At 31.2% G+C, this 15,045-nt stretch overlaps 1 protein-coding gene and 1 long non-coding RNA gene across 2 annotated transcripts; both read left to right on the forward strand.

Annotated features, from left to right (window-relative positions):
* Window positions 1-372: 372 nt before the first annotated feature.
* LOC142231776 (uncharacterized) lies at window positions 373-964 on the forward strand. The gene is made up of 3 exons (XR_012720915.1): window positions 373-686; window positions 751-855; window positions 921-964. It is a non-coding gene; the product is annotated as an uncharacterized LOC142231776 (long non-coding RNA).
* A 2,250-nt stretch (window positions 965-3,214) lies between these two features.
* On the forward strand, window positions 3,215-4,441 carry Ykt6 (YKT6 v-SNARE homolog). Its single transcript, XM_075299075.1, has 2 exons — window positions 3,215-3,579; window positions 3,686-4,441. The coding sequence occupies exons 1-2, from the start codon at window positions 3,458-3,460 to the stop codon at window positions 4,158-4,160; spliced, it is 597 nt and encodes a 198-aa protein (XP_075155190.1). The 5' UTR covers window positions 3,215-3,457; the 3' UTR covers window positions 4,161-4,441.
* Window positions 4,442-15,045: the final 10,604 nt, after the last annotated feature.

Genomic DNA, 15,045 nt, shown 5'->3' on the forward strand with positions numbered 1-15,045 from the left:
AATTTTGTTAAAATTTTACTTCTATAGAATTTTTTTTTCAAAATTTCTATAAAAAATTTTGTCAAAATTTTATTTCTATAGAAAATGTCAACATGGTGCGGACGAATGTGGTATAGGAAATATTCCTCTCAAAAATGTTGAGATCCTGTAATAAAAAATAAAATATCCTCATTTTGGAATATGTTTATTTATTCAATGTGAAATAGAATAGAAATAGAGTAAATGTGATGAAAAAGAAACAAATGGCTCGCGGTCGTACCATGGTGCTTTTGGCAGTAGAAATGTATCAAAGAAAATCACAAAAGTGTCAACTTTATCAACCCTGCGTTCATGTATATTTTAGCAAAGCCCAATGAACACAGGATGAGCGTTTTTCAAATGCAACAACTTTTCAGTTTGAGGGTAAATATAATTTTCAACATAAATTCAACTTGACTTGAAATAGCTCATCTTCAATACATCTTCAAATTGTTTGCGAATTACTTCCAATTTGCCAAAATATTGACGAAATCTTCGAAAAGGTGTTAAAGATAATATGAGAAAACTTTGACAAAACACTACCCTAAAATGCAACGAAAAAACCATGTGGTTTTCAATAATTATTTGTGCAACGAAGTTCGTGATCAATTGCAAGAAATAAAAAAATGGAAAATTTTAGACAAATAACCAAATAGTTTATAAATATAGTAAGTGAAAATAAAAAATGAAATAAAACTTTAAGGAAGTCACGAAATGTATATTTCTTTGCAGAAAACAAAAATTATGGATTCTACGTTCTTGAAAACATTAAAAAGCTGACCGATGAAAAATGGTGGACAATTAACTGGAACTGCTTCAAATAGTTTATAATAATTGGTACGTCAATATGAAAAATTAAATCAACACTTTAGAGAAGTCACTAAATTTAAATCTCTTTGCAGAAAACTAAAATCTTTGGATGCTACATTCTTGCAAACATTAAGAAGCTGACCAATGAAAAATGAGTGGCTTATCGACAAGAAAAAGTTTCCAGAAACATTACAAGTGCAACCAATTAATATTGTTAAAAACAACAAATTGTTGAAATCAACAACTTCTAGATGAAAATGTACATCACATCGTCAGTTTAATTCATATGCTATTAATAGTTTAAAATGGATACTTTGTGAATTCGTTCTGCTGGAAATCAATTCTAACACGCGGTACAATACGTTCCTAATTTCAAATTGCCCGCATGTTAATAAATTTTAATGCTGTTTTATGACACCAAAAGGAAGGAAAACGAATTATCATTGCAAAAGTGTTTACTAATAATGTTTAAGACATTTAAAGTTTTGTTGTTTGTTTGTTTTTTTTTGTTTTTGTTCTTATTTGTTGATATGTTTAATAAGATTATTATTTATCAATTGGTATTGTAGTGTATTTGTAGTGTAGTGTAGAGGTGTGCACGTGACACGAAATTGTCGTGAATCACGAAAATTTTCGTGATTCGTGCATGAGTCGAGAGTCACGCTCATGACAACAGCGTGAGTGTGCGTGAGCGTGATTAACAAACCAAAATTTCGTGCGTGAGCGTGAGTCACGAAAATAATATCTTCGTGAGTGTGCGTGAGTAACGAATTACACTCACGAAAATATTCCTGCTCACCAACATAAAACGCTTAAGAGGTAAATTCAATTACAATTTTAGTGACAACTGGGATGTTAAAAGTTTAATAACACTCTCGATTTTCATAATGCTCATGTTTTCAGACACTTCGGTAAGGTAAATTAATCATAAAATTATTCGTGAGTCACGATATTTTTCGTGAGTCGCGACGTTTTCGTGCGTGAGTACAAATTTTCATATCGTGAGTGTGCGTGAGCGTGAGTCCTACTAAAAAATATCGTGCGTGAGTGGCGTAAGTATGATTTTTCAATCGTGAGTGTGCGTGAGTAAACTATTACTCACATGCACACCTCTAGTGTAGTGTATACACTACATAATACACTGTATTATTATATATTTTATTTTGTTGAAAATTAATAAATTATACAAAATTCATAGAATTTTGGCTTTGACTTTCAATTTGAAGTGGAGATATCATTCATACAAATTTAGGTTGAAAAGTATTTGCAACGATGTTAATTTTGAATTTAACTCGCATCGAAAATTGTTTGACAAATTATTGAGTAGCGATGCATTTCAATTTGAGGATAACACTTGAGATATTATTGCTAATGTGTTGAATTTCACTGTTGAGGGTAATGTCTGTTTTTTGTTGAGAACGCGATTTTCTCAACAATTTCTCAACTTGAATATTACCTTAATCCTTTGAAAAAATGTTTGAAAAATTGTTGAAATTTAGCATTTTGTTTGTGTTTATTGGGAGAGATTAAAATCCATTTTTACTCCCTTACAAGTTTTTACAGGAAAATTGCAAACAGTCCCGCTTACCTCCAATGTTTTAATTTTCTAAACTCTACTCGTAATACTCAAATTCTAATAGAGACTTTCTCATACCTTGTTTTTGAAAGATCGTTCATAATTCGTTTATCCAGATTATGGAATGCAATTCCATCCGATTATAAGAACTTTTCCGTAAGTCTAAGCGCTTTTAAAAGTAAACTAATTCAGTATTTTAATTATAACAATTAACTTTGTTTTTGTATCATCACTGATAATTACCTCCATATGCGGTGTTGCGTTTTTTTGGTGTTTAGGTAAAGAAATGTGCGTGTAGTTTTTCAGCTATTGAGAATATTGTATTCACATTAGTTTTAAGTATTATTATGATTTTTTTCCTTTGCATTTGTAATTTCTTTAGCTTGTTGTACTTTTTTTTCAAATCTATCAATGTATGGTCCAAGAGGGCTTAATTGATTAAATAAATGTTTGAATTGAATTGAATTGAATTTAGCCAATTTCCTCACCACACCAAATTCCAATTATATTTTGGCGCCATCTATTAGGATAAACGTTTATTTTTTGCCATATGATTAATCTTTATGAATCTCAATTTTGTTTTTAAATAATTAACTTACAAACTAGTCGCTAGATACCGCAGTATTCATTATATTGTTAAAAAAGACTACTTATTCGTTTTTTGTATACGAAAGTAGATTTTGCAAAAAAATAAACATTCCCATAGTGCAAAGACTATGCCGATATTTGTAGTCTACGATACATTTATCGGAAAGGTTGCGATTACATACTTATCGGCACATCCCAATCAATCGATTAAATACGATAACATTTCATTCATTCATTCATCACGAATCTAAAGAAAAATCTATGTCATTTTTGGAAAATAAAAAAATTAGTTAATAAACATATTTTAGAAAATTTAGCGACTCGAAATAAATATTTCTATTAACGACGTATCAAAATCACTATAAAGTAACCCACCACAAACGTATAAATAAAATTTTGTTAAGCCAGCAATACGGTCCAAACAGCAAAAGTCAAAAAGAAATACACCAGAAAAAAAGTTCAAAAATGGTTAAGTTATTTGCTATAAGTGTGTTCTATAAAGACGTGGAGGGACGTTTACTCAAGTCCACATATGATTTGCAATCATTCTCATTTTTCCAAAGAGGGACGGTACAGGAGTTCATGACGTAAGTAAATGCAGGATACTACGTCAATATCAGGATGAAATGAATCATCATAAAACAATCTTTTTGTGTTTTTTTTCCTTCCTCTTTTCTGCTGCTCATTTATTAGTTTCGCATCAAAAACATTGGTAGAACGCACACAACCAGCGATGCGGCAATCAGTCAAACAGGATGTTTATATGTGCCATGTATATGTAAGAACAGACAATTTGGCTGGGGTTCTTATAGCCGATCACGAATATCCACAACGTGTTGCGCATACATTAATCACAAAAATTTTGGATGAATTTAGTGCAAAAATACCCACTGACCAGTGGCAAACAGGCACTGAGAGCAGTATAGACTTCAATGTATTACCAACATATTTGGCAAAATATCAAGATCCTAAGGAAGCTGATGCTTTGACAAAAATGCAAAATGATTTAGATGAAACGAAAATTATTCTAAAGAATACAATTGAGGCAGTATTGGAACGTGGCGAAAAACTTGATGATATGGTGATAAAATCGGAAAATCTATCAATACAAAGTAAAGCATTCTACAAGACAGCAAAAAAGACTAATTCATGCTGTAATTTTGGTTAAGGACTGGAAGGTAGTTCGCAAATACTTTAAAATGCAGGAGAATTTATTATACAAGTCGATGACAAGAAAAACTAAACAAAAGCTTATAGAGGATGTGAGGTACATGAACAAATTTCAATATTCCTGTGGAGCAAATTTCTTGGTGGTCCTTAAATTTCACATAAACTTGTTAAATCATTTTTAAATATTTTTAATAACTTTGAAAATTTAAAAGCAAAATATTTAAATTTATTAATGCAAAGATATTAATTGATAAGGAATAAATTAAATTCTGGAATATATTTAGATGGTGCCACAATTCAAACTCCTAGCCCTTCAGTACCTAATTCGATTTCCTCCGTTAAAAGCATTCTAAAAAACTGCTCGAAGCATAGACACATTCTTAAATCCAATATAGGTAGCAAATTTTAAATATAAAATCTTTGTCATTTAAATATACATTAAATTCTCAGATTTGTCGGTCTTGAGTTATAATTTATCAACTAAAGACGAATTTCCCATATTTTAAATTTATTTAATTAGCATTACAATTGAAAGATACTTTCACAGGAAGTAAAAACATAAAAAAATAAAACGTGTATAGATTTTTAAAAAGTGGAAAAATGTCCTTTTTTGGCTCAAAATTGACATGGGAATTAAAAATGATTGCCATATACGACAACATTTCGCTAGGTAGTTTCGTATATCCAGTATCCAAGAACGCCTACCCTGCATTTTCTTGATAAGTAGAATCAAGCTTAGTCTCGCTTTTCTACCCAAATTTCTCGTTTCCTCTTATTGGGTTATGTGCTAAATGGTCTAATCTTTCCGTTTCAATGTGACGGTTAATAGACAATTTCAGGAACTATATATTTTTTTTAGTTAAAAAAATTATAATTATTTGGATGCAGTAACAATTTTGGAATACAGATATAAGCATAATTTTTCACTTCACAAGAACTTCAAAACGTAACACCCTAGAAAACGGATTATTTATTTACTGGTTCCAATTGGAATATGATAAATTGATCATTTTTCCTTCATTTTAACATATTTTGTTATCTAATTGCTATCTAAGTCAATTGACCTATAGAACTCCTATAAACCACTTAAGTCATCACTTGCTTATTGTCTTTATAAATATTTAGATAAATTGCAAATAAACATAAATTAAAAAAGACATATAACATATCCATAGACGAAAAATTAATGAATTTTTACAAGGAAATTGAAATTACTTAGATACGATGAAAGTTTCCATTAATATATGACAGTTCCAGCCATTTTTGTATTTACATTAAATTGATGGAACAATTCATTATTCATATAAAAGACGCATATACCCACAAGTTTGTTCTACTTTTTTTTTAATGTCAACTCATGCCGTCTAATTCGCAACCTATGGGATTACTTGAAATAATTTGCATTATCAGAAAGAAAAAACTGTATTTCCATTGTGATTCACCTTTATGTTCAAATGATTATAATCCTCCCATAGCTTTAAACTCGGCTTGTATATTGAATGGAAAATTTGGAATATTTTATTTGTATTTATATTAAAAATACCAATTTTATTTGGTTTAGCAATTATTAAAGGAATTTATGTTTGTTTATTTTTAGCTTAATTATACATATATTTTTTAACTTAGAAAATAAGTATTTGTATTAATAATAAAAATTTAAAACTTAAGTTAAAAGTAAATATATGCATGGATATTAAAAAGAACAAAAAAAACCAACAATATTTTATTTGAGTTGTTTTGATTTTATTCTGATATTTTTGAAGATTATTGTTTATATTAACCATATACATAATTAAAAAGCCAATAAGTATAATTTTTTCTGACTTTTCATTTTTGAAAACCTTATATTTTAGGTTCTTTGAAAATGCCAATTCTCCCGACCATCGATGACTCTAATTTGGACGAACTCTATAATCGTTAAGTTGATTTTAAGAATAACAAAAGATTGATAATTCAATATGAGCTATAGCAAAGGGTCTATTTCAATATTTTTCGCATAAAATATACAATATTTCTCATCTTAATTATACATGTTTTAATGTCGAAATTAATGTCATGTTCCTGTATATCGAACGAAAGCTTTGTTTCGTATTCCAAACGAAAGAAATTTGATTTTGGTTCCTCTATTTCGAAAGGCAAGTCACTTCATATTTTGTTGTCGAGTAATAAACGAACATATGTGAATGAATTCTCATGCCAAAAATTTGAAAATACTCATTTTTTATAATCAATGTATTCTCATACAAACGAAACGAACTTTCAAAAATAGAAAAACCCAAATTCATTCAAATTGGAGTGACTGCCTTTCTTTCGAATGGGTTTTCGTTCTATTTACAGGAACAGGGCATAAATGAACGCCAAATTATATACAAATTGTGTTAGAACTCAATACAAAATACCTTTAATTGAATATGAATTTGAATTTACGCGTTACCATTTTAGTTTCAAATTAGTGTGAAATTATTTTTTTTTTTTTTTTTTTTTCAAATGTTAAAAATAAATAAATTTCGTAAACTTCTCTATAACTGGTGTTCCACACATTGTGGCACAGCCATCAGATTCTGCTTTATCTACTCGAACTAAACCGCTTAAAAGTAAAATGTCAATAAAGATGATGTTCCACTGGCCAGTTGAAATAATATAATTAAATATAGAGTGCGTAGGACTCTGGAAAATGTAAGAGTTCACATAGTTTATAATGGAAAATGTACGAATCAACATAGTTTAGGTAAAGATCTCGCAGAGACCGAACTAGTAACGTACTCTAAAAACCGACCTAAAGTAAATTTGCATAACATATATAATGGTCCTCGCCTACACCATATGTTCTGATAACAGAGTATCCTCCAGAGTCTTTGGAATTCGGGTATACGAAGAAGATCGTATAACCTAAACATAGAGTTGGTCAATATTTGCCGGACATGGTAGTGTACCAGACATGTTGTTGTTGTTGTAACAGTTTATTGTGATCTCATCCATTTCATGTTATACGCTTGGTACATCAGCTTGTTGGCAGATCAAGGAACTCTGCGACTAAGATGGGGTGTGTCCAGAGTGATCTGGTGGTAAGTCGGGTTGGTTTGGCTGGGCAAGAGAAAAGATGACGCGTGTCGTGTGGCCCTTGGTTGCAAATTGGACAAACGTCAGCTACGCTGCTATCAATCACCGATAAGTAGGAATTGAGGCGGCTGCACTTGCCTGATCTTAATTGGGCCAAAACTACCCTAGTCTGCCGTGGGAGGTCTCTTTCCTCCGGTGCTATGGGCGGTGGTCGGACTCCAAGAACAGGATTAACCTTGTAGCTTCTCACCGCTTCAGCTACAGTATCCTCATGAATCCTGTTCAAACCTGCCTGGTACGCTGCTTGATCTAGAGGCTCTCTTTTATAGCGCTGGATCTCGCGCTCTAGATTATGTATATCAACCCTTACGTTCCTGGGTGGTGGTTGTGTATCCATAAGATGGTGGTTTGGATGATTACTGCGATAACAACCCAGGAGATACTGCTTTGACAACATGTAGTTGTGTCTTCGCACAGGGATGATCTTTGTCTCCACATAAAGGTGATCCAGGGGTGTGCTGCGGAGACACCCAGTCGCAGTTCTAAGAGCAGCGTTCTGGCAGGTTTGTATGTTATTCCACTGCGTATCACTGGTCTGCGGTGTCCACACTGGCGCTGCATAGTTTACCACTGACCGGCCAATTGCCTTATAAGTAGTTAGCAAGGTTTCTTTGTCCGCACCCCAAGTACTGCCGGCTAGTGACTTGAGGACCTTGTTTCTACCACGGAGCTTATTACAAATTGCAGTGGCATGGGCAGATGACCTAAAAAGGCTGTCGAATGTGACCCCAAGAATCTTGGGGTAATTTGTGGTCGGAATTATTACTCCATCCATTACCAGACATAATATATGCCGGCTTTTACTCGAAAAATACATAGTGGATTCGAAATCCCTTTTTATAAGGCAAATTACGGTTGAAATCTTTTTACATTTTGGGAAGTGTAATGTGAATGGGATATAACATTTCAAAAAAAAAAAATACATTTAAACAAAGCTATTCCGAAATCACTTTAAATTATATTCTGTCCCATCGCCCACTTTCCGACCGTGAGGGCCTCGTCCCCATAACGTAGGGACAGCGTACACACCATGAGCCGGACCGTGAGGGGGTGGAGGCAGTGGGATGTAACCAGCTACGGAGAAGGATTCATAATTTATTGCAAACTGTTCATTTAAAAGTTACTATAAATTTCACATAACATCTCAAATTTTTGTAAATATAAAATTCAAAATAAGATAGCTAAAAACATAACTACACTAGGCAAATATTTGACCAAAATGTGTTTAATTTTTTTCCAGAAAAATCTAGGTACCATGATGTTATATATCAAATAAGAGCTAAAAATATATGCTGGTTTGACTGTGGCGATGAATTCGTTTTTGATTTTTGTCAAATATTTGCCCAATATGAATGAAATTATTGAAAATTCCGCCTATTTATGGGGTCTATTAAAATGATTTATTAAAAGAGAGTAATTATAGTAATTTAAATCAGAGCTTCCTTACAATATTGCGTTCCACACGAACCTTAAAGAATTTTTGTCAAAGTGTAACAATGCAAATCTCTTCAAGTTTAAAGTATTTATTTAATTAGAATAATATTGGAAATTATAGGTAATCTTTGTTCGAACGTGCAGAGTAGTTTCAAAATATATTTGCCTCTTCATTCGTTTACACTATCAACATTTTAATACCGGAATATCTATAAAACTTTGTTTTTATTTTAAAAACATTTTTAATTTGATGTGAATACATTTATATTTATACCCACTACTACATGTGAAAACATTTATATATAACCACTAAATGAATTAAATGTTTATTCAATTTATATATGTATAAATATGTCGATAATATCTGTTGATATTTACATCTTTCCTCAATTTTGGATGTACGTTTACATAAATATATTAAGTAATTATGACTTTAAAAATAAATATATGTATTGAAAGTTATTCCTATGCAAAAAAAAAAAAAAAAGAATAAAAAAATAGTTGATTAATTATTTCCCAGATACAATTAGTAATATCACGGGTAGAACAGTCGTGTTGACTGCAAAGTCAGTACTATTTATGTACTGCAAGGGACGTATATCTTCGTGTTATATTGGGTAGGGAACTAGACTTTGTTCCATACTGAAAAAAGTCCAGTAAAGCCATAATGGCTCTGTACTCATGCAAAACCATATTAGCCAAAAATGGAGACTAGAAATAACACTTCCATCATCGATTGGTTTGTAGAAAAGACTAGCTTACGCGCTTTCCCGGGAACTAAGTGCGGGAATTCCCGGGAAGTTTTCTTTGCAGTATTTTGTATAAAATGGAGGGATAAATATTACAAAAACATTATTTTTAGTAACATTGTGTGAATCATTATTCTCATTACACTTCCTAAATCTACTTTAGATATTTTCAACTGTAATTTTCTTTGTAAATAAGGAACTTCAAATCCATTTCGAGTAGATTTTGAGTCTCATGTTATTGGGGTATAATTTAGCCTAAGTACAGAAAAATATATAATATAATTTAATTGTTTTTGGTATTTTTTTTTAGATAAAATTAGTTTATTTTGAATGAAATAATTTAAGTAAAAATTGTCAATTACTTTAGAAATTACATTCTCCTATTTGAATATGGTACAAAATAGTAATAGTTGCCTTGTCCGACACATATGGTCGTGACCTACCAATTGGTTAAAAGAATCTTGCTTTTCTAATTTTTTATCGTCATATTTCTGTAAACCGGCATTCCAATAGACTGGTAGACTAAGTAAACCATATTGCAACTTTTGCAATTGCAGAATTTCAAAATATTTTCATAATTATTACAAGGATGTGTTTATGAAATTTGAAAATGGCAACATTTATTATGATAATTACTTTAATTTCAAATATAGATGGTGAATTCTTTCTGGGAATATTGACCGAAAATGTGCATTAAGTCACATATAGTGACTCTGTTTTACGATAGTGACATCGAAATAAGTTTCTTTCATTTCTATACAAGTTTTAATGTTACAAAAAAATCCCACTGTATCGGAAGAGACTGTCCATTGTAAAAGCTTTTAGTATAATATACATAATATACATTGTTAGTTGTCCAGACAGCGCCTTACAGCCGTAGCTTTAGTCGATTTCTAATTTATTTAAATGTCTACATGTACCGAAGCAAGTTTCCCTTTGACCGGGATCCCGGGAATGGAAAAGTCCAGGAAAAAAATCCCTAATTCTTAGATGTTTAACGGTAGAAATTTGAAATGCGTGTATTATTGTAAATTATGTTTTCATAATAATACAATAATACAAATATTTTTACACAATAGACCAAATGTCTCCTCGAGTCCCAAGTCTTTATCTAGAACTGAATTGTCAAAGTGTGTCTTCAACAACAGGTTGTCACACTAAAATAACAGGCTCCCACAGCAACCTAACATATATGTGTATTGCATGCGTCTTAATAATATAAAAAACTGATGAATAGTTAAATTAAAAAAAAAAAAAAAAAAAACTATGGAGAAATTAAACCGACTTCTGAAACTGCATCAAGGGTTCAAGTTTATAATTCCAATCGTTTGGAAAAGGATTTATATAAATTAAAATCATCAAGTATGACTAAAACTGGAACAAATCTACTTTAGCAAAATCAAACAAACATTTTTTTAGTGTAGGAGAAGGGATTTGAAAGTGAAAATGTGAAGTAAAAAATTTGTCGGGAAATCCCATCGACATGTGAAAATCGGTATTTTCCTTTATATTTTTTAATTCTGACAGCTATTTTTCTCGCGCTTTTTTGCGTTTTTGGTAAAGATAGTACATTTTAAACAGAAAATATTAAGTGAAAATTTTGTCGGAAGAGCGTAGTTTTCGAGATACCGACCCTTGAAAATTGGCGTATAGGTGGCCGGCTTCGGACTCTCCTATGGACAGGGTCGAAATTGGGCTAACGCGAACCCAAAGTGGAAAGGTTGCCGGCCTTCGGAAAGTTGGCTAACGCACCCATTCTCCGGATCCATGTTATTCTAAATATATTACTTTTAAGATGATTTAGGGGCCCATAACTCCGAAAATAGGTCTTTCCGACAAAAAGAGGTATATTACATTTTTTGGCTACAAATTGGACCAATCGGATGCATTATCAGAAAGAAAAAACTGTATTTCCATTGTGATTCACCTTTATGTTCAAATGATTATAATCCTCCCATAGCTTTAAACTCGGCTTGTATATTGAATGGAAAATTTGGAATATTTTATTTGTATTTATATTAAAAATACCAATTTTATTTGGTTTAGCAATTATTAAAGGAATTTATGTTTGTTTATTTTTAGCTTAATTATACATATATTTTTTAACTTAGAAAATAAGTATTTGTATTAATAATAAAAATTTAAAACTTAAGTTAAAAGTAAATATATGCATGGATATTAAAAAGAACAAAAAAACCAACAATATTTTATTTGAGTTGTTTTGATTTTATTCTGATATTTTTGAAGATTATTGTTTATATTAACCATATACATAATTAAAAAGCCAATAAGTATAATTTTTTCTGACTTTTCATTTTTGAAAACCTTATATTTTAGGTTCTTTGAAAATGCCAATTCTCCCGACCATCGATGACTCTAATTTGGACGAACTCTATAATCGTTAAGTTGATTTTAAGAATAACAAAAGATTGATAATTCAATATGACCACTAAATTAATTAAATGTTTATTCAATTTATATATGTATAAATATGTCGATAATATCTGTTGATATTTACATCTTTCCTCAATTTTGGATGTACGTTTACATAAATATATTAAGTAATTATGACTTTAAAAATAAATATATGTATTGAAAGTTATTCCTATGCAAAAAAAAAAAAAGAATAAAAAAATAGTTGATTAATTATTTCCCAGATACAATTAGTAATATCACGGGTAGAACAGTCGGGTTGACTGCAAAGTCAGTACTATTTATGTACTGCAAGGGACGTATATCTTCGTGTTATATTGGGTAGGGAACTAGACTTTGTTCCATACTGAAAAAAGTCCAGTAAAGCCATAATGGCTCTGTACTCATGCAAAACCATATTAGCCAAAAATGGAGACTAGAAATAACACTTCCATCATCGATTGGTTTGTAGAAAAGACTAACTTACGCGCTTTCCCGGGAACTAAGTGCGGGAATTCCCGGGAAGTTTTCTTTGCAGTATTTTGTATAAAATGGAGGGATAAATATTACAAAAACATTATTTTTAGTAACATTGTGTGAATCATTATTCTCATTACACTTCCTAAATCTACTTTAGATATTTTCAACTGTAATTTTCTTTGTAAATAAGGAACTTCAAATCCATTTCGAGTAGATTTTGAGTCTCATGTTATTGGGGTATAATTTAGCCTAAGTACAGAAAAATATATAATATAATTTAATTGTTTTTGGTATTTTTTTTTAGATAAAATTAGTTTATTTTGAATGAAATAATTTAAGTAAAAATTGTCAATTACTTTAGAAATTACATTCTCCTATTTGAATATGGTACAAAATAGTAATAGTTGCCTTGTCCGACACATATGGTCGTGACCTACCAATTGGTTAAAAGAATCTTGCTTTTCTAATTTTTTATCGTCATATTTCTGTAAACCGGCATTCCAATAGACTGGTAGACTAAGTAAACCATATTGCAACTTTTGCAATTGCAGAATTTCAAAATATTTTCATAATTATTACAAGGATGTGTTTATGAAATTTGAAAATGGCAACATTTATTATGATAATTACTTTAATTTCAAATATAGATGGTGAATTCTTTCTGGGAATATTGACCGAAAATGTGCATTAAGTCACATATAGTGACTCTGTTTTACGATAGTGACATCGAAATAAGTTTCTTTCATTTCTATACAAGTTTTAATGTTACAAAAAAATCCCACTGTATCGGAAGAGACTGTCCATTGTAAAAGCTTTTAGTATAATATACATAATATACATTGTTAGTTGTCCAGACAGCGCCTTACAGCCGTAGCTTTAGTCGATTTCTAATTTATTTAAATGTCTACATGTACCGAAGCAAGTTTCCCTTTGACCGGGATCCCGGGAATGGAAAAGTCCAGGAAAAAAATCCCTAATTCTAAGATGTTTAACGGTAGAAATTTGAAATGCGTGTATTATTGTAAATTATGTTTTCATAATAATACAATAATACAAATATTTTTACACAATAGACCAAATGTCTCCTCGAGTCCCAAGTCTTTATCTAGAACTGAATTGTCAAAGTGTGTCTTCAACAACAGGTTGTCACACTAAAATAACAGGCTCCCACAGCAACCTAACATATATGTGTATTGCATGCGTCTTAATAATATAAAAAACTGATGAATAGTTAAATTAAAAAAAAAAAAAAAAACTATGGAGAAATTAAACCGACTTCTGAAACTGCATCAAGGGTTCAAGTTTATAATTCCAATCGTTTGGAAAAGGATTTATATAAATTAAAATCATCAAGTATGACTAAAACTGGAACAAATCTACTTTAGCAAAATCAAACAAACATTTTTTTAGTGTAGGAGAAGGGATTTGAAAGTGAAAATGTGAAGTAAAAAATTTGTCGGGAAATCCCATCGACATGTGAAAATCGGTATTTTCCTTTATATTTTTTAATTCTGACAGCTATTTTTCTCGCGCTTTTTTGCGTTTTTGGTAAAGATAGTACATTTTAAACAGAAAATATTAAGTGAAAATTTTGTCGGAAGAGCGTAGTTTTCGAGATACCGACCCTTGAAAATTGGCGTATAGGTGGCCGGCTTCGGACTCTCCTATGGACAGGGTCGAAATTGGGCTAACGCGAACCCAAAGTGGAAAGGTTGCCGGCCTTCGGAAAGTTGGCTAACGCACCCATTCTCCGGATCCATGTTATTCTAAATATATTACTTTTAAGATGATTTAGGGGCCCATAACTCCGAAAATAGGTCTTTCCGACAAAAAGAGGTATATTACATTTTTTGGCTACAAATTGGACCAATCGGATCACTTATACTAAAGTAGATTTAAACCCATTTAAAAATACTAAAAATAGTTACCTTGCAATATTTTAGTTTTTTAGAGATGCATTTATGGGAATCAAATTGCGATCAGTACTTTGAACACTAAAATATATACATATGAATGAAGAATTCGATAAACAAATATATTTGGAATAATATTAGTTAATTTCTCAAAAACGTTTTGTATATTTAATAACGCATTTCTGTTACTAAACGATTTTCTTGACGCTTTGTGGATTCTGTTTGCAAAACGTCAAATACATGGTTGTTCACAAACTCACAAATGTCACAAACAGATGTTTTTCCTTGTGACTTAATAGGTATTTTCCCGCACATATTACAATTCGAAAATTCACTTTTAAATTTCAACTGTTATATTACGTTCGCACTAGACTCGAAATCTCCCTATTTAGAGCCAAAATCTCTTTACAAATCTCAAGTGTTCGGACTGGCAAAATAACAAGATTTCGTAGATTTGAGGATTTAACAGCTGTTTCTAAACATATCAATACAAACACAAACCCGTATGTGCACACGCACACACACATTCATCTACAAGGAAAATTGGGACAGGGTTGCAAAAAGCGCATTTAGTACTAATACCACAGTTGTGCAAGGCAGTATAAAGAATTTTGAAAGAGATTTTGTTGAAATACTCTACATTTATATGGCGTATAACAGTTTTTCGTGCGAAAACGTGATCTTAGTACTAGGATTAATGCTTAGTACTAAGCTCGTTTCTGTGGAAAACGAATATCTTCATATATCTCCGTAAATAGGGTCTCAAACCCAGGTA

The sequence above is a fragment of the Haematobia irritans genome, chromosome 3, assembly GCF_050003625.1.
Source record: "Haematobia irritans isolate KBUSLIRL chromosome 3, ASM5000362v1, whole genome shotgun sequence".
NCBI classification, from domain to species: domain Eukaryota; kingdom Metazoa; phylum Arthropoda; class Insecta; order Diptera; family Muscidae; genus Haematobia; species Haematobia irritans.

Bases quoted from the DNA above. Each gene is read 5' to 3' on its own strand.
- Ykt6 (XM_075299075.1), top strand. From the start codon at position 3,458: ATGGTTAAGTTATTTGCTATAAGTGTGTTCTATAAAGACGTGGAGGGA. The intron at 3,580-3,685 runs GTAAGTAAATGC...CTCATTTATTAG, and splicing joins ACGGTACAGGAGTTCATGAC to TTTCGCATCAAAAACATTGG.